Source organism: Zeus faber (genome assembly GCF_960531495.2).
Source record: "Zeus faber genome assembly, chromosome: 21".
Lineage (NCBI taxonomy): Eukaryota > Metazoa > Chordata > Actinopteri > Zeiformes > Zeidae > Zeus > Zeus faber.
The window spans coordinates 1,072,223-1,096,459 of NC_137208.1; the positions used below are offsets into that span (position 1 = coordinate 1,072,223).

The following is a 24,237-nucleotide window of genomic DNA, read 5'->3' on the forward strand; positions in this document are numbered from 1 at the left end:
AAAAAATATATAGAATAAAATACAATAAAAAATAAATTGAAATAAAATGGAATAGGTTGAAGGAATATGGCTATGTATATACAGATATGTGCATTTAAAGTGGCATGTAGCTGTAGCTGTAGCTACACGAGCTACAGCGGTGTAGCTCAGCTGCACACACATACATACATATGTATGTATGTGTGTGTGTGTGTGTGTGTGTGTGTGTGTGTGTGTGTATGTATGTGTGTGTGTGTGTGTGTGTGTGTGTGTGTGTGTGTGTGTGTGTGTGTGTGTATGTATGTGTGTGTGTGTGTGTGTGTATATGTATGTATGTGTGTGTGTGTGTGTGTGTGTGTGTGTATGTATGTGTGTGTGTGTGTGTGTGTGTGTGTGTGTGTGTGTGTGTATATGTATGTATGTGTGTGTGTGTGTGTGTGTGTGTGTGTGTGTGTGTGTGTGTGTGTGTGTGTGTGTGTGTGTGTGTGTGTGCGTGTGTGTGCACGCGCTAGGGACATTGTGTGGTTGAATACATGACGCAGGTTTAATATTCATATTATGTAAAACACATTGGATAGAAAAACGCGTTTCTACATGAAAAGCTTCTATTGATGAAAACAAAGCAGAGTTTGGGGACAGCAGCTGCATTTAAATGTAGTTATTAGATACTAAAATATGATATGTATTAAAGTGTGTTTTTCCACCATGGCACGAGTTTATTACATTACATTACATTACATTTCATTTAGCAGACGCTTTTATCCAAAGCGACTTACAATTGTTCAAACAGCGATGGACGCAGCCATCAGGAGCAATGAGGGGTTAAGTGTCTTGCTCAAGGACACTACAGCATGCGAGCAGGAGGAGCCTGGGATCCAACCAGCAACCTTTACATGACTAGACCACCAGCTCTACCTCCTGAGCTAATAATATAATAATAACCCTGAGAATAATGCAAGAATAATAATATTAATATCATAAGAATTGTGATTATTACTATTACTACAATATAATTATTTTTATTATTAGTATTATTCTTTATTAATTATAATAATATTGTTATAATCAGAAAAACAATGAAATGATTTTGCTAAAAAAGTCAATATCAATCTGACTTTCGGTGCCAAAATGATGATTTTGATGATTTCCGATCATAATCATTTATCATCGTCTTGATCTACCAACGTCGACGTGGTAGTCATGGTGAATGAGTTCGCGATCGATTGATCGATCGATCGGGAGTGAATGATTACGCTGCGCGTCACGCGCGTCACGCGCTTCACACGGAACAGATCAGACGGAGCTGCGGGCGCGTGGGGAGGAGGACGCGACGCAGCGTTTGAACGGTGATCAGGTTCCAGCGCCTTCAGCGTCCGCAGGAGGAGGAGGAGGAGGAGGTGGGAGAGCAGGTGGAGCAGGAGGAGAAGGAGGAGAAGGAGGAGGAGGTGGGAGAGCAGGTGGAGCAGGAGGAGAAGGAGGAGGAGGAGGAGGAGGAGAAGGAGGAGGAGGAGGAGGAGGTGGGAGAGCAGGTGGAGCAGGAGGAGAAGGAGGAGGAGGAGAAGGAGGAGGAGGAGGAGGAGGGTCTGTGTTGGGATGAAGAGCTGGAGCCTGCACCCTGGCATCCAGAGCTGAAGTGATTTTTTGGGTTAGTTTGCTCTTCTGTGCTTGAAGTGAGTTGCTGTTCGCTGCTTCCGGCTCCTGCTTCCTGTTCACTCTCATCTCGCTTCTTATGGGATTTTCGTGAATTTCGGGGGTGATTTGGGGAGATTTCCTCCTCCTGCAGAATGTGCTTTTCAGGGGATTTGAGGTGATTTCTTTTTTCTTATTTTATTTTTATTTTATTCTTATTTTTATTTTTTGGGGGGGGGTTGTTGATTTTGGGGCGCTCCTGCTTCCTGTTGCAACTTCCTGCACTGACTGACTGGCTGACTGACTGACTGACTGACTGACTGGCTGACTGGCTGACTGACTGACTGACTGACTGACTGGCTGGCTGGCTGGCTGGCTGACTGGCTGGCTGACTGACTGGCTGGCTGGCTGGCTGGCTGGCTGGCTGACTGGCTGGCTGACTGGCTGGCTGGCTGGCTGGCTGGCTGGCTGGCTGACTGGCTGGCTGACTGGCTGGCTGGCTGACTGGCTGGCTGGCTGGCTGGCTGATTGACTGGCTGACTGGCTGGCTGACTGACTGGCTGGCTGGCTGGCTGGCTGACTGGCTCTGCTGCTCCGCGTGCGTCTGCAGCGTCATGCGCAGCTCTCCGAACGAAGACAAGATCCCAGTAAGTGCTCGACTCCACCTTTACACTGAACCCAAGTCCCTGGGAAGACCAAGAAAGAACAACTATGTCAATATTGATACTTTTCTTCATATTTAATTCTTTCTTTATTTCTTTGTTTTTCGTTTAATTCCTGTTGAAATGTTTACATTCAGAAAACCTTCAACATGCTTTTGGAGCTTTTGGTGATGAGGTGGAATGACTGTAATCACCCTGAAGTAGTTGTCACGACCAGATGACCCTGATGGATATGAGATAAGGTGTTATTCAGCACAGGCAAAGTTATTGTCATTCAAAAAGTCTTATCTTATCTCATTTGATCTTATCTTATCTTATAGATCGCAATATCTGCTTATAAATAAAAAATCCTATGTAAATGTTATTATTATTATTATTATTACTATTATTATTATCAATGTAGTACACTGTATATTATATATATATATATATATATATATATATATATATATATATATATATATATATATATATATATATATATATGTATATAATAAAATGCAGTTAAATCATTATCTATATTTATATATATATCCATACTCTTACTGTATATATCTGCTTGTACATTAAACACCCCATGTTGAAGGTTAAAGATATTGGACTAGTAATTGAAATTGTTCGATCTCATAGTATGCCATTATTATTATTATTTATTATTATTATTATTATTATTATTATTATTATCGTTATCATTATTATTATTTTTGTATTATTATTATTATTATTATTATTATTATTATTATTATTATTATTATTATTATTATTATTATTATTTTATTATTATTATCATTATTATTATTATTATTATTATTATTATTATTATTATTATTATTATTATTATTATTATCATTATTTAAATAATGACCATAACACACTACATGCTAAGCACTACATGCTATGTACTGCATACTAAGCATTTCATGCAAAGCACTACATACTATGTACTAGATACTAAGCACTACATACTATGTACTAGATACTTAACACTCCAAACGATGTACTACGTAGAAAACTTCTCGCAGTGCATTGTGGGATACCCTCACCAGCGTAATGTGCAGTGTTTGCATATTACGATGTTTCACAGGATGCAGGTACTTTTCACATACTATTTGATGCGTACTATGACAGTCAAGTTGGTTGCCAAGACCGACAAAATGTAAAAAGTAGCAAAATTGTATTCCTTTTAAAATAAGAACTACACGCTATGTACTACATGCTATGTACTACATGCTATGTACTACATACTATGGACTACATGCTATGTACTACATACTATGGACTACATGCTATGAACTACATACTATGGACTACATGCTATGTACTACATACTATGTACTACATATGGTTTATAATTATAAACCATTTTTCAATGTTCTTACTTGTTTCACCATTTTGACAAAGTAAGTCAGCGCGCCAGGAAGTTTTTATGAAACAGGCTCAACAGACGGGGCTTCCAGGCAGCACTAGATAGTTGCCAATGTCCCATATCCTTAGCAAAGTTGGTAAAGTTATCTTATTTTTAAATCTGGTTGCCGGGGAAACTGGGCAACCTTTTTTGTCGGGCCCTGGAGGGTTTTGGCCATACTAAACTAACACTACTTTGTTGGCCTAAATAGTGTTTTAGTATGCTGTTTTGGACACAGCGCAGTTTGTCTGGTATCTGAAGGGTTGCTGCTACTTTTACACGAGCAAATATGTGGACGTGCCCTTGAGCAAGGCACTTAATACGTCATCCTGGTACTTTTCACATTCTACACATTGCATTCTATGCTTTGGGATATACTAGAAATATTCCCATACTAATTTAGGATACAAACAGTATGCTAGTATTGCTTTGGAACTCTTTGTTTGCTTTGATAATTTTATAATAAGCTAGAGCTCCATCTAGTGGTCGGAAACCCCACTCAAGAAACTCTACTAGAAATGTTCCCATTGGCATTGTGGCATTCTAGATAGTATGCGAGTACGTACCCAGCGAGGCCTACGTGTTCAACCCTCAGTCTTTCACCCTCTCCTCCTCCTCCCTTGTCTTCCCCCCCTGCAGGTTGTTGGTTCGAGTCCCATGGCGGACAGCCCCCAGGGCAATGCCGGGGGCCAGTATTTTTCGGACGGCCGGCGGAAGGTTGACTACGTCCTGGTGTTCCACCCCCAGCGCCACGGCTCCGTCCGGGCACGCGGCTCCTCCGCCCCCGCCCAGCGGCCGCCTGACTCCCACGACCGCCTGTCCATCATCTCCAACGGCAACTTCCCTCCCCCGCCGACAGGGGGCTCCGAGGGAGGTGGGGTGGTACACGTGGAGCTAGGAGGGGAAGGAGGTGATGGAGAAGAGGGGGAGGCGGAACAGGAGGTGGGGGAGACGGCCGACCGCGAGGTGGAGCTGATCAGGGAGGAGTTCGAGGCCAATTTGGTGGAGGCAGGACTGGAAATAGAGCGGGACAAGGAGGTGAGTGTGTGTATTTATGTGTCTGGAAGACGGCCGTCGTGTGTATGGGTGTATGAGTGTGTATATGAGTGTGTATATGAGTGTGCATATGTGTGTGTATATGAGTGTGTATATGTGTCTGTGTGTATATGCGTGTGTATATGAGGGTATATACTGTATGTGTGTGTGTGTGTGTGTATATGAGTGTGTATATGTGTGTGTGTGTATATGAGTGTGTATATGTGTGTGTATGTATATATGTGTGTATATGAGGGTGTATACTGTATGTGTGTGTGTGTGTGTGTGTGTGTGTGTGTGTGTGTATATGAGTGTGTATATGTGTGTGTATGTGAATGTGGATGTGTATATGTGTGTGTGTGTGTGTGTGTGTGGCCTGCCCACTCAGGTTGAACTGTGTGCAGGTGTATCAGGAGGTGCTCTTCCGCCTCCTCCTCCTCCTCTTCCTCCCACGGCTCCTCTTGTTTCTGCTGTTTCTTACACATCCCATGAATCAGACGATCCTGCAACTGAAAGAACTAACTGTTATTTCGTTCAATCCCGTCAATATTTCCACATAAAATGGTCAAATCCAAACAATGTTTGCAAGTTTATTCACCGCACTTCACACTTTGCTGCTCAAAATGGTCCAATCCACAACCATTGTCCGTCCTGGCGATTGACGTTACCATTAGCATTGCCGCAGTTACCGATGTTATCGGTGTTCTGCGGTGTTGGGACGTACACCGGTTACATTACTTACCCCCCACCCCGCCCCGCCCCCGCCCCCGCCACCCCACTCCCTCCCACGCCACCCCCACTGGGTTATAAAATAGTTAGCTAGGAAGCTCGCCATCAAACCACCAAAGCACGGACGAACCGGTTTAAATCAAGGCGAGTTGATTCTGTCTAAATACATCCCATAATAAGGAAGGTTTGAAGCATCTCAAATAATGCTTTGGTCAAGTTTTGACTCTGCCATAGACCAATAAAAGGTGGACTCAGCCAAGTGGAAGTAACCTCACCATGGCCAGAAGTTACTTCAGGATGGACCGTATCTGGCCCGCGGGCCTCCATTTGGATCCCCCTGCTTCCAATGATAACGGGTGCGATGCCAAAGAAACATCCGTGGTCCGTGTTACCCATGACTCGGGTCCCAGGTCCCAGCGGTCCATGGGTCCGGGGCTTCTAGACCTTAGACCACATTGCATCTTCCTGAATTGGAGCACCATCTTCTCTTATGACATCATAGATCATGGAGGAAGCTCCACGTGGATTCAATAGGAATTGGGATCAATTTCAAACATGTTTCGTGACCAACATATGTCAATAGAATATCAATATATCAGGACCCTGTGTGCGTATTAAATGTCCCCACATGGGACCACGACTCCCATTTTGGGAACCTCTGGTGTTGAAGAAACTGGATGACATCAACCTGACAGCCAAACGATCACCTTACTGCCTGTTACCTCACCGTACTGCCTGTTACCTCACCGTACTGCCTGTTACCTCACCGTACTGCCTGTTACCTCACCGTACTGCCTGTTACCTCACCGTACTGCCTGTTACCTCACCGTACTGCCTGTTACCTCACTGTACTGCCCTCATGTCATGAACCCAGTCCATGACTTAGCTCTGCAGGTACTTGAAGGAAAAAAGATACAACGTGGAAGTCCCCCCCCCCCTTTCGCTGTGGACTCCAAGTCAAGTTATAAATATTCCTTATGAAGAGATGTGTGTGTCCAACGCTGACCCTGCTCCCCTCCGCTTCTGCTGGAGCGAGGGTGGAGGCCACCACCACCACCCCCACCCCCGCCGAAGGTCCCAAGAAAATAGACAAACAAACAAAAATAAATTAATAAACCAAGAAAATAGACAAACATAAACAAAAATAGATAAATATACCAAGGAAATAGACAAACATAAACAAAAATAAATATACCAAGAAAATAGAAAAACATTTTACATTTACATTTAGTCATTTAGCAGACGCTTTTATCCAAAGCGACTTACAAGGGAGAATAACATAAACGAAAATAGATGAATATACCAAGAAAATAGACAAATAATAACAAAAATAAATAAATATACCAAGAAAATAGACAAATAGAAAATGGCAAGACGTTGTCCTGACTGGCTGTTGTGGAACGTACCGCCCTGCTCTTCAGTGTAGTCCAATGGGGCGAAGGTCTGAGCCTTTGAAAACAGGAGCACAGCTGAACATATAATAACAGTGAGAGTCATATCAGGTTGTATCTAGAGCCATTGTTTTGAAATGGTGCAGAGCTGTTGAGGTTTGTGAAAAAATGAAGTATCACCACGTCCTGTTTCTAGTCTCTCATGTTAACACCTAACTTCGGCATATAAGATGTTCTGCCTGTTTTCACAAATGGAGATCTAATATGTTACTTAAGGCTTGCAGGCTAACCCGGTTGCAGGAGGAAGTTACACAGTGTCCTGTTTCTAGTCTCGCTTTTCTTTGCAAGAGAACCCTGAAAATCCTGAGAAAATGCGCAGTTTGTGACCATTTGTTATAAATGTTGGAGACCTGGGCTGGAAAGTATCAAACCTGTGTGTGTGTGTGTGTGTGTGTGTGTGTGTGTGCACATAGTACTGATGATCAACCTTGGCCATGTGAAATGCATGTACATGTGATTGACATAGTGATGTGCTCATTGTATGAGACTGTCTGTCAGTGACATTGTCAGTAGAGATACCCAGATACACACACAGGTGTCCGGTGACGGCTTTGATACCAGGCACATGCAGTACTCCTAAAAATGCTACTTGATGCCGAGGGAAAGTGACTTTGCTGAGTTCATGTAAAGTAAGTTTGTGTTATATTTTTAAAAACCTAGCGACGGTTGAAGAGCCGGTCAGTTAAACAAAGCAGTGAATAAATCCATTGCTGAAAATGATTACTGTAACGGAAACTTCCAGTCCTGGCGCTGGAACCCGTTACGGGGGACGTTCCCACGGGGGCGTACTCAGTACTCATAATCAGTCGGTAAAAAAATAAAAAAATAAATAACCATGGCATCGATGCATCCCTAATTATGAGAGTGTGTGGCTGTCGTTGGACTTGTTGTTAGTGTGTGTGTGTGTGTGTGTGTGTGTGTGTGTGTGTGTGTGTGTGTGTGCACATAGTACTGATGATCATCCGTTGCGTGAGTCTCGTGGCCGGCAGCTTGTTGGCAGCCTGTGTGATCTGATGGCTTGGATTAATCAGATTGTTGTCGTCGTGGCAATGGAGCCGGAGCCAGGGCCAGATTAGCCGAGGGACTGATCTCCCCTGCTAGAGGATTGCACCGGTTCCCAGACCACGGCCAACGTGAGGGGGAAGAGCCTAGTTACAAAACCAGACCTCAGCCAGGACATTAGGGACGAGTCTTTTCTTTCATAGGGGCTGGCGGGTGGCCTGAATACAACATCCACTTCCTGGTGTATATGAAAAGGCTCATGGATATACAGTATTAATATATATATACTGTTTATTTACAGTATATATGGTATCTAAATAATGGACAAATTAAATCTTAAGGCTGCATCTCCATTAACAGGCTACAAAAATGGTCTCAGTTGGTACAAGCAGTCGTCAAGCTGCCATGGTGGCGCTGGTGGTAAGGCACTTACTGTTGCCTCACAGCAAGAAGGTTCTCGGTTCGGGGGCCTCTCCTGTGAGGAGTTGTGTGGCACACTGGTTTCCTCCAGGTGCCGCTTTTCCTCCCACTCCAAAAGATACGCTCCTACGGGTGCACAGGCGGAGGACCAATTTCCCGACAGGGGATTCCTAAATTACAATCTTCAGCAACCTCAACAAGAGGTTACCCTTCTATAATTCAAGAGGTTACCCTACTATTGAGCCTCCTGGGGGTGTAGTGGGCCTAATTCAGCGGAAGATAACCCCACCATTAGGCCCACTAGACCTCCAGAAGGCTCCACAGTGAACCACCCACGTCCAACGCCCTCCGCCTGCCACTATTCCATGTATACATGGACAGTGACAATCCCTACCTACCGCCACTGTTCCTGCACAGACATGGTCAGTGGCCGTCCTTGATTCTTAACGACAGTACCACCACCCATACCGTGTTGGTCTTCCCTGTGGCTAAATCCACTGGTACCGTCAATGATTGCTCAGTGCCACCGGTTCCATACGGGCCTCCTTAGTGGCTACCATCCATCCTCCATCATCTATTTCAATGTAAATGTGCCACTGGTCTCTGACAGTACAAGTGACACTTCAGCTGTTTGATGACCTTGGCCCATGATGCCCTTCACTTCATCAAAAAGTGACACCGTCATCCCTCCAAAGGGAAAGCGCTGATCCCGTGTAATGATCCCTGTTGGCTGGTTATTGAGTCGCATGCAGCAAAACAACTCAACAACACCCGGCAGTTTAACGCTGCCATCTGAGCTAATCCATAGTGGATTTAGGCTGCTCCACTGATCCATGAAACAGGACCCAGATGAGTTTAATTACATCTGTTCGATACGGACCTTCACAGGTCGAATGTTGCCGGCTGCGTTCAGTTCCCTTCGGAGGGAAGTTCGTGTTGCCTTGAAGGACAAGCGTGAAGGACATCCTTAAAGGACATCCTTGAAGGACATCCTTGAAGGGCATCCTTGAAGGACATCCTCGAAGGACATCCTTGAGGGGCCTCCTTGAAGGACATCCTTGAAGGACATCCTTGAAGAACATCCTTGAAGGACACCCTTGAAGGACATCCTTGCTACATGGACTGTATTTCTATGAAACCTTTCCAGCCAAAGCATTTTACACAAATCCATGTAAGGCGGCAATCAGCTGTTAAGTGTCTTGCAAACATATCCCACGATGCATTGCGAGGGCAAGACAGCTTTAAAGGTTTCTATGCAGTGTCGTCATGACAACTTGCTGAAAGGAAGCAGAGCGATGTGACGATGTATTAGTTCCAGAAGACACCACACCTTTCACTCACACACTGACATCCCGGACAATAGCAACAACACCTATGATGTAGGACCTAGGACGCTATTTTCAAGATTCAAGATTCAAGAGGTTTATTCATCACATACATATACATACTTCTATACATATACTGTACATACTTTCATACATATACATACTTTGATACATACTGTATACATACTTTCATACATATATGCAGTGAAATGTCATTGCAACGCACCCAGTGATTACGCACAATATGTTCTAGACTGAAAACAGTAGCTACCTAAGAATTTCTACTTGACTTACTCACTGATTCCTAAAACGTAACGCAGTAAATAAGTCGAATAATATAGAATAAAATAAAATAATAACTCAAAGGTAATGCAGAGTGGGGGTACAAAATATAAATAAGGGTAATAGTCTTATGAATATGGGACAGGCTATTATGCATATACAGATACAGTATGTGCATTAAAGTGGCATGTGAATAAAGTGAGGTAGTGTGTGTGGAGATATACAGTACAGTATACAACAGTACGGCACAGCAATACAGTAACACCGAACAGAGCAGCAATACAGCACAGTATGCAGTAACCCAGTGAGTGAGTTCAGCGTTGAAAGTTCTTATGTCTTGATGTAGAAACTCCATCTCAGTCTCTGTTATTGCTGTGTGGTTGTGGAGGTTCTTGCTCCACCGCAGCAGCTGGAACAGTCCGTTTTTGGGGTGGTGAGGATCCTTCATGACCCTGCAGCTCTGCTACTACAGCTCCTGGTGTATAAGTCCTGCAGGGAGGGGAGGGTCGTTCCAGTGGTACGTTGGGCTGAACGCACCACCCTCTGCAGGGCCCGCCTGTCCTGAGCAGTACAGTTCCCAAAGCAGGCAGTGATGTTGCCTGTCAGAATGCTCTCCACCACTCCACAGTAGAAGGACTTGAGGATCCTCACTGAGACCCTAAGTTTCCTCAGCTGAGGTGGTAAAGACGCTGCCTCGCCTTTCTCACCAGAGTGTCTGTTTGTAAAGTGCATGTTAAATCCTCTGTGATGTGACTCCCAGGTACTTGAAGCTGCTCACCCTGTCGGCAGAAGTCCCATTAATCACCAAGGGTGTGTGCGTCCTCGGTTGTAATCCTCGCCTAAAGTCCACAATCAGCTCATGAACTTGAACATATGACCACTGAGGTGAGGGCCACTGGCCGGTAGTCATTCAGGCAGACAGGAGAGGCCACCATCGGGGACAGGATCGACGGTGGACCTCTCGGAGCAGGATGGGACCACTGATTCAGCCAGGGAGATGTTGAATATTGTAGTGAGCACCGGGGTTGGCTGGTTAGCACAGGTCTTCAGTACTCTCCCAGATATGCCATCTGGGCCCGCAGCTTTCCTGGTGTTCACACGCATCAGAGCCCTCCTGACGTCACGCTCAGACACTGAGAGTAGGAGTAGTAGTTGTCCATATTTCCGCATACAAGACAGTCATTGTAAGCAGCCGTGCGATGATTCAGAGCGCAGCGGATGGATTTATCAACCCACGGTTTCTGGTTTGGAGCATCCTCGGTGCATGTTTGTTTTGAAATCCGCACAACACATCATACATGTCCCACAGTGCTGTGTCGGTGTTCGCTTGCAGTGGAATATAAACGGCTGTAATGATGACCGTGATGAATTCACGGGGGAGGTAGAATGGACGGCATGAGATGGTCAGCTGTTCCAGGTTCAGCGAGAAGCAGCGGGAGAGAGACTTGATGTTGTTGGGGTTACACCAGCGGCTGTTTACCCTTGGATTTCCCCGACTCCCCCGATCTGTCGGCACGGAAGACGGAGAAGGACTCGGCTGGACGTATGGTGTGGTCCAGCACCAGTGGGTTCAGCCATGTCTCTGTCAGGCAGAGGACACAGCAGTTTCTCGTATCCCGTTGGAATTTTAACCTCGCCCGAAGTTCATCCATCTTGTTCTCCAGAGACTGAACATTGTAAGAAGGATGCTTGGCAGAGGTGGATTGTAAGGTTGCGTCCTCATTCTGATCCGATTGCCGCCTCGTTTACCACAGTGCTTCCTCCGTGGGCCCACCCGTGGAACAGCAGCTCAGTTGTTGTTGTATTGAGAGGGTTGGCGCATAAAATCTCACTCGGCCGCTCTCGTTCCATGGATAAAAAGTCCCAAAGTTCTTCTTTCAGGGAAGTTTTTATATCTACGGATGCATCGCGACCTTAAGAGATAACTGCCGGAAAAAAATATTAAAATGTGTGAAGCCTACATGGAGCGCGGGCGCAGGCGACCGCGAGGGGTGGCGCCACGATCGGAATCCGCCATTTTGGACACAGCTCTGCTCCACCTCTTGCACCACCGTTCTCCATCTCCAGTTAGTCCAGCTAAAGTTATGATGATGGATAGACAGACAGGCAGGCAGACAGACAGACAGACAGTTAGACAGATAGATAGATAGATAGATAGATAGATAGATAGATAGATAGATAGATAGATAGATAGATAGATAGATAGATAGACAGATAGATAGATAGATAGATAGACAGATAGACAGACAGACAGATGGATAGACAGATAGATAGATAGATAGATAGATAGATAGATAGATAGATAGATAGATAGATAGATAGATAGATAGATAGATAGATAGATAGATAGATAGATAGACAGATAGACAGATAGATAGATAGATAGACAGATAGATAGACAGATAGATAGATAGATGGAATATAAAAATATGCAATAAGAATAAAGCAATGGAATAAAACATGAAAAGAAAATGGAAATATGTGGAAAATGTTTAAAATATACAATAAAAATTACAGTTAAGTGTACACAATGAAATGAAATGTGTGTGTCTGTCTGTCTGTTTGTCTGTCTGTCTATCCATCCATCCATCCATCCCATGCTGGGTCTCCATCCTCCACCCTCCTTTGGCTGCGACCTAATTACACCCCCTGTAGAGATGAAGCACTGATTCAAACTCCCTCCACTAATTCCCTTCTTCAGGCCAGCAGGTATTTTTATCTTTAGACAGAGAAAGAGAAAGAGAGTTAAATAGGTAGGAAGGTGGGGTAAGAGATTAGAGGGTGGATTTGTTAGAGGGTAGATAATGTTAGATATATTAGAGGGTAGATGCACCCATCATCGTCTGACCAGTGATGGACACTTATCACCTGGTCCCCGGGCGCGTCCACGTACGCTGCCCACTGCTCCTGGCTGTGCCCCCGGAGGAAGGACAAGCCAGGATGGGTCAAAAGCAGAGGAGCCATTTCACCGGCCACCATCAAGCATGTGCATGTGCATGTGTGTGTGTGTGCAAGCATGTGTTGTGTCGTGTGACGATTAAAGACTGTTTCTTTCTTCTTTCTAGAGGGTAGTGTCAGGGTTCGCCCGGGGCCTACCGGCATCGGCCACTAGATGCCGCCAGTACTGCCTTTTCAGGGTTGCTCTGCTTCACCTATTTCTGTTCCTGATTACCTTGCCTCATTAGGTGATATGTTTCACCCGTGTCTCGTTTGGTCGTCCCTATTTAGACCCTCGTCGTTTGTGTCCTCGGGCGCTCAGTCTTGAGTTTGTCTAACCTCATGACAACGCTCTTGTTCCAAGCTCCCGAGACTTCTTATTTGTTTTTGCCCAGTTTTTGTACTTGTTTCGAGTAAACCTCTATTTTTGCCACCTCGCCTCTGCCTTGTTCTCTGCACCTGGGTTCACTCAGCATACCTCCTAACAGCAAGACTGAGCCACAACATGGACCCAGCAGAGAGCCAGCCCCAAGAGGTGGAGAGCCTGCGGGTGGCCTTGACGAACCAGGGGGCTGCGATTGGCCGTCATGAGCGGGTTCTCCAACAGGTCCTGGACAACCTGCAGTCGCTCGCCCAGGCCGTCCAGCAGAGCCAGGCTCAGGCTCTCAGTCAGTGGGAGGGAAGCGTCGACACGGCTACTCCGGCTCCGCCAGGGGGGACAGAGCGTAGCGGACTACGCCATCGCATTCCGCACCCTCGCCGTGGCGTCCGGATAGAACAGCGAGGCACTCATCGCGGCCTTCCAGGAGGGTCTCAATGAGGGTGTCAAGGACGAGCTGGCATCCCGGGAGGCGCAGGAGGACCTGGACACTCTCATCGATACAGCGATTCGGGTGGACAACCGCCTCCGGGAGAGACAAGGGGAACGCTTTTTCCCCGCTTCACCAAGACCAGCGCGCAGAGCGGCTCTGGGGACGAGGCCTCCCAAGCATCCCCTGGCTATCCCGAGCCCGCCTCCAGCATCAAGGGAGGAGCCGATGCAAGTAGGCAGCACACGGCTCTCTCGGTCCGAACGTGACCGGCGGATGAGAGAGCGCTGCTGCTTGTACTGTGGGATCCCGGGGCATTTCCGTTCTTCCTGCCCTGAGCTCTCGGGAAAAGCCAACTCTCATCCAGGGTAGGGAGAACTGCGACGAGGCCAACCTTCTCTCCTGAGCTCGAGGCGACCGGGGTCCGGCTGGCTGCCTCCCTCGCCTGGGGAGATCAACATCACTCCCTCCAAGCTATGGTGGATTCCGGCGCTGCAGGTAGCTTCCTGGATGTAGGGCTAGCAAAGGCCCTAAAGCTCCCTCTGGCACCTCTAGAGCATCCTCTCACGGTGACAGCCCTGGATGGAAGACCACTGGGGTCCGGTAGCGTGTGCCATCTCACCGCCCCCCTTTGGCTGTCACTGGAGGGAAAACATTCAGAGGTAATCCAGCTCCACCTCATCCACTCTCCTGAGTTTCCACTGGTCCTGGGCTACCCATGGCTAGCCCGTCACAACCCACATCTGGACTGGGCCTCCGGGCGTCTCACCGAATGGGGCCCTGCCTGCCACACCACCTGTCTTCGTTCTAGTCCGTCTTCTCACCCTCTCGAGTCTCCAGTCCGTGTCCAAGCTCGGGCCCCTTCCCAAGCCCCTGCCCACTCCGGAGTTCCTGTCCGTGTCCTGGCTCCAGTCCGTATTCAAGGTCCCATCCCTCCCGAGTTTTCACGGGTGCCCCACGAGTATGCCGATCTGAGGGAGGTCTTCAGCAAGAGACGGGCCACCACGCTTCCTCCCCATCGGTCCTATGACTGCACCATCGACCTTCTGCCTGGCACCTGCCCTCCTCGAGGACGTCTCTTCTCTCTCTCTGCCCCTGAGACTACAGCCATGGAGGAGTACATCCGGGGGGCGCTCACCTCAGGTTTCATCCGCCCTTCTACCTCCCCGGCGGGCGCAGGGTTTTTCTTCGTGGGTAAGAAGGATGGGGGGCCTGCGTCCCTGCATTGATTACCGTGGTCTGAACAAGATCACGGTCAAGAATCGCTACCCCCTTCCTCTCATGTCCACATCTTTCAAGCAACTGCAGGGCGCCACCATCTTCACCAAACTCGATCTTCGAAACGCATACAATCTCGTCCGTGTCCGCGAGGGGGATGAGTGGAAGACCGCCTTCAACACACCTACCGGCCATTATGAATACCTGGTCATGCCTTTTGGATTGGCCAATGCTCCCGCTGTCTTCCAGGCCTTTGTAAACGACGTCCTCCGTGAGTTTCTCAACCGCTCCGTGTTCGTCTACATCGATGACATCCTCATCTTCTCCAGGACCCTTCCCGAACACATACAGCATGTGAGACAGGTCCTTCACCGCCTGCTCGCCAATGGCCTCTATGTGAAACTGGAGAAGTTTGAGTACCACGCCACCACCGTTCAGTTCCTGGGGTTTGTCATCACCGAGGGTCACGTCCAGATGGATCCTGCCAAGACCGAAGCCGTCCGGGACTGGCCACCACCCACCTCGGTCAAACAGGTGCAGCGCTTCCTCGTGTTTGCCAATTTTTACAGGCGATTCATTCGGGGTTTTAGCACGGTGGCAGCTCCCCTCACCGCCCTCACTAGGACATCCACAGCCCGCTTCGCCTGGACTGCGGAGGCTGAGGGGGCGTTCAGGGCTCTCAAGACGCGGTTCACCGCTGCCCCTGTCCTGGCCACACCAGAGCCTACCCTACCCCTCGTGGTGGAGGTGGATGCTTCCGATGTGGGAGTGGGGGCCATTTTGTCCCAAAGGACTCACGACAAGAAGCTCCATCCATGTGCTTTCTTCTCCCGTCGCCTCACCCCAGCGGAACGGAACTATGACATAGGGAACCGGGAGCTACTGGCAGTCAAACTGGCGTTGGAGGAGTGGCGGCACTGGCTGGAGGGGGCCCAACACCCATTTGTCGTCTGGACCGACCACAAGAACCTGACATACATTCAGGATGCCAAACGCCTCAACTCCCGTCAAGCCCGATGGGCCTTGTTCTTCAATCGGTTCAACTTCATGCTGTCATATCGTCCCGGGTCCAAGAACCTCAAGCCCGACGCTCTCTCCAGACAGTTCGACCCTCCTGAGCTGGTTGAACTCCCCGAGCCCATTCTCCAGAGCTCCTGCATCTTGGCTCCGGTCCGCTGGGGAATCGAGACGCAGGTCCGGCAGGCCCAAAGGAGGGAGGCGGATCCCGGCAACGGGCCCCCGGGTCACCTGTTTGTCCCGAAGGCTGTCCGATCAAAAGTCCTGCAATGGGGGCATTCATCCCGCCTCACTGGCCACCCGGGGATCTCCAGGACCCTCGAGTTCCTCCGCAGGCGTTTCTGGTGGCCTACAATGGAGCAGGACGTCCGGTCCTTCGTCGCTGCCTGCACCATCTGCACCCAGAACAAGAACCCCCGGTCACGTTCCGGCTTGCCGCTTTATTCCTCTGCCCAAGCTCCCCTCAGCTCTGGAGACTGCTGAGCTCATGGTGCAGCACGTTTTCAGGGTGTTCGGCCTGCCCCTGGACGTTGCATCCCGGTTCTGGAAAGCGTTCCACCAGCTCCTCGGCGCCTCCGTCAGCCTGTCCTCCGGTTTCCACCCTCAATCCAATGGCCAGACGGAGCGGGTCAACCAGGACCTGGAGACAACACTGAGGTGCCTCGTGTCCTCCAACCCTGCCTCCTGGAGCGACCATCTAGTGTGGGCGGAATACGCTCACAACACTCTGCGCTGCTCTTCCACTGGCATGTCCCCGTTTGAGTGCCAGTTCGGGTACGTACCTCCTCTGTTTCAGGAGCAGGAGGCAGAGGTGGGAGTGCCGTCAGCCCAGCGGTTCGTCCAGCGGTGCCGACGGACCTGGCAGAGGACTCGTCAGGCCCTGCTGAGGACATCCCGGCAGCAGCAGATCCAGGCCAACCGACGGCGCAGACCAGCGCCTATGCTCCGTCTGGGCCAGAGGGTCTGGCTGTCCACCAGGGACCTTCCATTACGGGTGGAGTCACGCAAGCTCGCGCCACGGTATGTTGGGCCCTTCAAGATCGTGCGGCGGGTCAATCCTGCCGCATACCGTCTTCTGCTCCCCAGGTCCATGAGGATAAACCCCACCTTCCACGTGTCGCGGCTCCGACCGGTGGTCACCAGCACCTTGACGCCCACCACGAGGCCTCCTCCGGCGCCTCGCATCATCGACGGTCAGCCCGCCTACACGGTCCGCCGGCTCCTGGACTCCCGCCGGGTCCGCGGGGCTCTGCAATACCTGGTGGACTGGGAGGGGTACGGGCCGGAGGAGCGCTCCTGGGTTCCAGCCCGGGATATCCTGGACCCCTCTCTGATCCAGGATTTCCGCCGTCGCCGCCCGACACTCCCTGGAGGAACGTCGGGAGCCGTTCCTAGACGGGGGGGTCCTGTCAGGGTTCGCCCGGGTCCTACCAGCATCAGCCACTAGATGCCGCCAGTACTGCCTTTTCAGGGTTGCTCTGCTTCACCTATTTCTGTTCCTGATTACCCTGCCTCATTAGGTGATATGTTTCACCTGTGTCTCATTTGGTCGTCCCTATTTAGACCCTGTCGTTTGTGTCCTCAGGTGCTCAGTCTTGAGTTTGTCTAACCTCATGACAACGCTCTTGTTCCAAGCTCCCGAGACTTCTTATTTGTTTTTGCCCAGTTTTTGTACTTGTTTCGAGTAAACCTCTATTTTTGCCACCTCGCCTCTGCCTTGTTCTCTGCACCTGGGTTCACTCAGCATACCTCCTAACAGGTAGATAATGTTAGATATATTAGAGGGTAGATAATGTTAGATATATTAGAGGGTAGATAATGGTAGATATATTAGAGGGTAGATAATGGTAGATATATTAGAGGGTAGATAATGGTAGAGGGTAGATAATGGTAGAGGGTAGATAATGGTAGAGGGTAGATAATGGTAGAGGGTAGATAATGGTAGAGGGTAGATAATGGTAGATAATGGTAGAGGGTAGATAATGGTAGAGGGTAGATAATGGTAGAGGGTAGATAATGGTAGAGGGTAGATAATGGTAGAGGGTAGATAATGGTAGAGGGTAGATAATGGTAGAGGGTAGATAATGGTAGAGGGTAGATAATGGTAGAGGGTAGATAATGTAGATATGGTAGAGGGTAGATATGGTAGATATGTTAGAGGGTATGTTTCAGGGTACATAATGGTAGAGAGAAGGCGTGAGTTAAGGGCGTGTGCTTTAATGTGGTTAATAACTTTAACGACATCATTCAAAACGCTGTTCAATTCCGGTGGCATTTTTCGGCTTGCAAGCATTTCCCTGTGAATGATACAATGTGTAGATTCACACTCAGGTGCAACCTCCTTAATCCGAGCAGTTAAACCAGACAGCCGTCCGGTCATGGCAGCAGCTCCGTCTGTGCAAATGCCGACACAAAAGGACCATTTAAGTTTTCCTAATATACAACCATCCAGCGACTTGAACAGTTCTGCGGCTGTGGTGTTGGTTGGCAACGATAGTGCACACAACATGTCCTCATGTACATCCTCCTGATAAAGATATCGCACATAAACAAGTAGTATTGCCTTATTGTCAACATCTGTAGATTCGTCTACCTGGAGTGCGTACCACGGTGACGTATTAATCCTCTCCAACAATTGTTTCTCAATGTCTTCGGCTATTTCCTCAATGCGCCGAGTCACAGTGCTAGCCGACAAAGGTACCCGTGCTATCTTGTTAACAGCAGCCTCTCCTAGAAGTTCACGGCAAATGTCTTTAGTGGAGGGCAAGATCAACTCTTCACCAATAGTGAATGGCTTTTTAGCCTTAGCAATACGGTTAGCCACCAAGTATGATGCTCTCAGTGCATTCGCATTTATTGATGTGGTGGCCGCCAGTAATTTCTTCTGTCTTTCGTGTTCCTGTTTTTTTCTTTCAAAATACTCCGGGGGCTTGTTTTTTAATCCAGGTGCTTGGTCTCCAGGTGGCGAAGCAATTTTGAAGGCTTCATTGCCTCGTTAGAGAGCCGTTCGCCGCATATTATGCAGAGCGGGCTTGGTCTGTGGGAATCACCTGTCATGATAAATCCATACTTCAAGTAGAACTCCTGGTACTGTCTGTTAAAAACTTTCTTTTTCTTGGAAGTTGTAGGCTCTTCTTCTGTCTCTTCACTGGCCCTTTTCCCCTTCGAAAAGAAACTTTCCAAAGACGTCTGTTTTTTGCTCATTTTGCTAGCTTGCGGGTTAAATTTTTGGCGCTCAAGTGACCGAGATGTAACCGAGAGAATCCGGTCATTTTTCAAAATAAAAGATTGTTCAGACTCAGATAATAAATACAACAGAAATAATTAATTATTTCTTGGGCGGCCCGGTACCAATTGATCCGCAGGCCGGTATCAGTCCGCGGCCCGGGGGTTGGGGACCACTGTATTAGAGGGTAGATATGTTAGAGGGTAGATAATGGTAGATATGTTAGAGGGTAGATAATAATAGATATGTTAGAGGGTAGATAATGGTAGATATGTTAGAGGGTAGATAATAATAGATATGTTAGAGGGTAGATAATGGTAGATATGTTAGAGGGTAGATAATGGTAGATATGTTAGAGGGTAGATAATAATAGATATGTTAGAGGGTAGATAATGGTAGATATGTTAGAGGGTAGATAATAATAGATATGTTAGAGGGTAGATAATGGTAGATATGTTAGAGGGTAGATAATGGTAGATATGTTAGAGGGTAGATAATAATAGATATGTTAGAGGGTAGATAGTGGTAGATATGTTAGAGGGTAGATAATAATAGATATGTTAGAGGGTAGATAATGGTAGATATGTTAGAGGGTAGATAGTGGTAGATATATTAGAGGGTAGATATGTTAGAGGGTAGATAATGGTAGATATGTTAGAGGGTAGATAATGGTAGATATGTTAGAGGGTAGATATGTTAGAGGGTAGATAATGGTAGATATGTTATAGGGTAGATATGTTAGAGGGCAGATAATGGTAGATATGTTAGAGGGTAGATATGTTAGAGGGTAGATATGTTAGAGGGTAGATAATGGTAGATATGTAAGAGGGTAGATAATGGTAGATATGTTAGAGGGTAGATAATGGTAGATATGTAAGAGGGTAGATAGGTTAAAGGGTAGATATGTAAGAGGGGTAGATAGGTTAAAGGGTAGATATGTAAGAGAGGTAGATATGTAAGAGGGGTAGATATGTAAGAGGGGTAGATATGTATGAGGGGTAGATATGTAAGAGGGGTAGATATGTATGAGGGGTAGATAGGTTAAAGTGGTAGATTTGTTCAAGGGTAGCTCGGATAGAGGGGAGAATTTGTTCGAGGGGTAAATCCGATATAGGGATAGATTTGTAAGGGGGTAGATAGGGTAGAGGGGTATATCGGATAGAGGGGGAAAATTGTTAGAGCGGTCGATAGAGTAGGGGGTAGATAAGTGAGGGGATAGATATGTTACAGGGGTAGATAGGGTAGGGGTAGATAAGTTAGGGGGTAAATATGTTTGGGGGGTTAGATAGGGTAGTTTTATTAGATATGTGCCGACAGTATGATGAAGGGTTTTACGATTCCAGACTTGACTGGAGCCTGGTCAGGATGAGATGAATCGTTTCAGGTTTCTGCCCCTCCACCCGTCCCCCCTCACGGTGGCCGATGGAGGGCTTAGAGGTGTAGAATTACCTGCACCCCACTCCACCCTTCTACCCCCTCCATGTTTCTGGTTACACTTTCACCCACGATGTATTGCATCCCATCCGGTCCCATTATGTGCGCTCTACACCACAGATTATAGTCCAGCCCCCCCCACGCTGTCAGCTCCCTGCGTGTACACCACGGAAGAACTTTCAACTTGTGTATAATTGATATACTACTGTGGCTTTGAGTGTTTTCTGAAGTTTTTTATTATAATTAATAATATTGCTTATGTTGAGCTAATGTGTTATGATCTAAACGATTATATTATATTATATTATATTATATTATATTACATTATATTATATTATATTATATTATATTATATTACATTATATCATATTATATTATATTACATTATATTATATTATATTATATTATATTATATTATATTACATAATATCGTATCATATCATATTATATTTCATATTATATGATATTATATTATATGATATTATATTATATTATATTACATCATATCATATCATATCATATTATATTTCATATTATATTATATTATATTATATTACATTATTTTATCATTGGAATATCACCAAAAGTTCCAGATTCATTCGTCAGATGAAAATGTCTCCTGGGTTCACATGGTCTTCACTGTCTCTGATTGAAGGTTTTGCTTAAATGGTCAACATTTCTCTTTGAAATGGCAATGGATGCACTGGTTTACGATGCTCACAGCCTCTTCCACCCAAAATCATGATTTTGCTGTCAGCGAGCTTTACAGCCAGGTGCTGAAGCCAATGCGGAGCAGCCTTAGACTGTAGTTCTGCTTCTGGCCACTAGGGTCCGACTTCAGAAAACCTCCAATGGAAGTGAAGAAACCTCTTGTTACAAATACATGATCGGTCCAAAACGTTTCCCCCCCCGAGACTCTGGCGTCCCAGTATCTGGCTTTGCTTCTCGTAATGGGTGTCTTGGTTGTGACTTTAAAAGCTAATTTGCACTGAAGACCATTATTAAGGCCTAAAACGTGTTGTATTCAGAGGCGCGGCTGCCTTGATTGACAGGCCCCTGGGAGCGTAAAACCAAACTCGATGCTTCAAATCGTCTCCTCGGAAACCAACTCCACAAACTGCTACGTGCACTTTTTCCTGCCATACACCTAACGTTTATGATGCAAACAACCCCATTGAATTCCTTCCTTGCATTGTTTTTTCTTTGTTCTGCATGTCAATAATTAACTTATTTGCCAATAATGATGTGTTGTCATTTGTTTACATGTTTTTTAAATTTAATCTGCCACTGATTTCATGTCAATAGCGGATGACGCCAAGAAGCAATGTAGGATGTTTTTGTTTGCATATATTTTGTTTTGCTGGTGGAGTTTGTAATGGATGGAGTTGGATGATTTTGGAAAGACTTCTCATGTTTCGGTCAAACAAAGGCCTCCCATCATTTACCGTGCTCAAACCATTAAGGTGGTGTCCAAAACGTGTCCCAGTGCCTGTAGGAGGGTGGAGGCAATGTCTTGCACACAGAGTACACAAAGCAGGTTGTGTTCTTGTTCTCTGTTCTTTCTGCCTCTCATTCGAACGCCTGCTTTCATGAAAACAGCAACAAAAGAGAAAACAATCAGTAAACACAGATGACATCATGGTGTTTTTATTTCTTATTACATCACATCATGGCGTTGAGCAGCCCCTGCTGATCGCAGTCTTAAACATTGAGAAATCAGTGGAGCCTCCACACGCACGAGTATAATCCCTGTGTAGTGCTGTACTCTGCTCCACCCATGACGTAGTTTCTGCTCTGAGACAGCAACAGGGGTACGGCTGCAATGCTCTGTAGAAGCTTTATTTTAAATCAAATCTTCTCAATGGGACCAAGGTCACGCCGTCGCCATTCCAGTAGCAAGGTCTAATTGATGATGCTGATGCAACTGAGTACTTGTCTCAGTGGAGCTCGTGCTCGTTGTGTTGCCTGTTCCGCATGCGCTGCAGCCCTGGAAGGGGGATTCCTCCTTCGGGGACCCTCTTCTCAAGATTTCTCCCAAATTTGTGTATTGTGTTTAACTTTCCAGGGTGGATTGTGGGCTCCTGAAGCCCTTTGAGACTGCTGTGCTTGAGGGCTAGAGGAATTAAACTGGACTGAACTAAACTGGACAGTAGCCCAGGATGTAGAGCGGTCATCTTCCAGTGGGACACCTCAAGGAATAGTCTAGATGCGTCCTTCAGCTGGTTTTCACTTCTGATTGCGGTGGAGTGGTCACGATTGCTGGCTGAACGTTCTCCAGGTTGAAGCATTTCTCTCAATTCCTGTTCAGTTGAAGACATTCTGGTGCCAGTCACGAGGGTTGACTCCAAAGGGAAGCCCGGCCTCTCTGGAAGGGTTATTCCTCCTTCTATCGCTCCCTTCTCAAGGCTCAAGGCTTTTCTACAGCGTTTTCCTTTCCCGGTGGGGTTTAGCACGAGGGGGCGCTGTTGGTTTTTATGTGGAGTGTGAAGCCGGTGAAGCCCTTATGATGGTCTAGAGTAGGCTTTGGCAGATTTACTATAAAATCCTTTATCGGCGATCGACCCCGACGATCGCGATTGACATTGATGGCGGACGATTGTTCTTTCTTTTCTTTGTCCTCCAGGGAAAATCCCAGCATTGAAACGGTGCACGCCCAGTTCACCGTGTTTGTGCAGTGGTTTACCCAAGGGAGGGGGTGGAGGCTCCCCCCTCTCCGCTCAGAGTTGTCCAGTAAGCATTGGTGAGGGGATGTCACTTCCCCGCTGTACAGTCCCGTGCAGCGATGTTAAGAGGGGCAGGTGCACAAAAAAAAAAAAAAGAAGGCACCTGGGCCCCCAGCTGTGGTTCTCGGCACGTTACCGCTCTGGGAAAACCCAGCAGCAGGGCGGCGTTGTAGAGGATTGCAGGTCAATACCGGATCGACTGAAGTCCTTTTGGCGCCGGTCGCTGGGTCGACTCGACTATGAAGGTTGTTGGAAAAGCTCTGGTGCTGTTTGTGGACAACATGGCGCCGATGCCTCCTTGCACCACGCCTTGCGCCACACGTGGGTAGAGGCTTCCTCTCTGTGATGTGTTGACGCCCACGTCTCCCCCCGCCGCCCCCGGGGCCGCTCGCTCTTCTCGACGCTTTAGTTGAAGTTCTTTGTTTGGTTTTGGTCGCCAGGTGAAGGGCCACGCCACCAGCTTCACCCGTCTCCACGCCCCCTGGCCCGTCCTCAGCCGCGAGGCCGAGTTCCTCAAGATCAAAGTTCCCACCAAGAAGGTGAGAATGGTCGGGTTCCCCCATCCATCAGCCCATTTACTTTATTTTCATGTATTTATTGTTTATGATTTCCTTTGATTTTAATCAAAATCAAAGGAATTTAGTGATGTTCCATCAAAAATATGAATCTCTGCCTGTCTGCCTGTCTGCCTGTCTGCCTGTCTGCCTGTCGATCTATCTGTGTGTGTGTGTGTGTCAGAGCTATGAGCTGAAGGAGGAGCGTGGCTTCAGTGCCACCATCAGTAATGTCTGGAGGAAGCTCAACCAGCCCTTCCAGCCCCGAGTCCCTCAGCAGGAGGACGGACGGAGCAAACTACTGTCACACTGCTTCAGCAGGGACAAGCTGCACCTGTAGGGGGCAGCACACACACACACACACACACATACACACACACGTACATACACACACACACAC

The 24,237-nt window shown here is 47.3% G+C and overlaps 1 protein-coding gene across 1 annotated transcript in view; it reads left to right on the forward strand.

The window, feature by feature from the left end:
• ano2b (anoctamin 2b) overlaps nucleotides 1-24,237 on the forward strand; it is a gene marked incomplete at both ends in the record, with an annotated part of 114,494 nt that overhangs the window by 35,350 nt on the left and 54,907 nt on the right. The window contains 3 exons of the mRNA XM_080022290.1: nucleotides 4,315-4,713; nucleotides 23,724-23,822; nucleotides 24,022-24,173. Coding sequence (XP_079878416.1) covers nucleotides 4,315-4,713; nucleotides 23,724-23,822; nucleotides 24,022-24,173 — 650 coding nt within the window. The remainder of the gene's footprint in view (nucleotides 1-4,314; nucleotides 4,714-23,723; nucleotides 23,823-24,021; nucleotides 24,174-24,237) is intronic.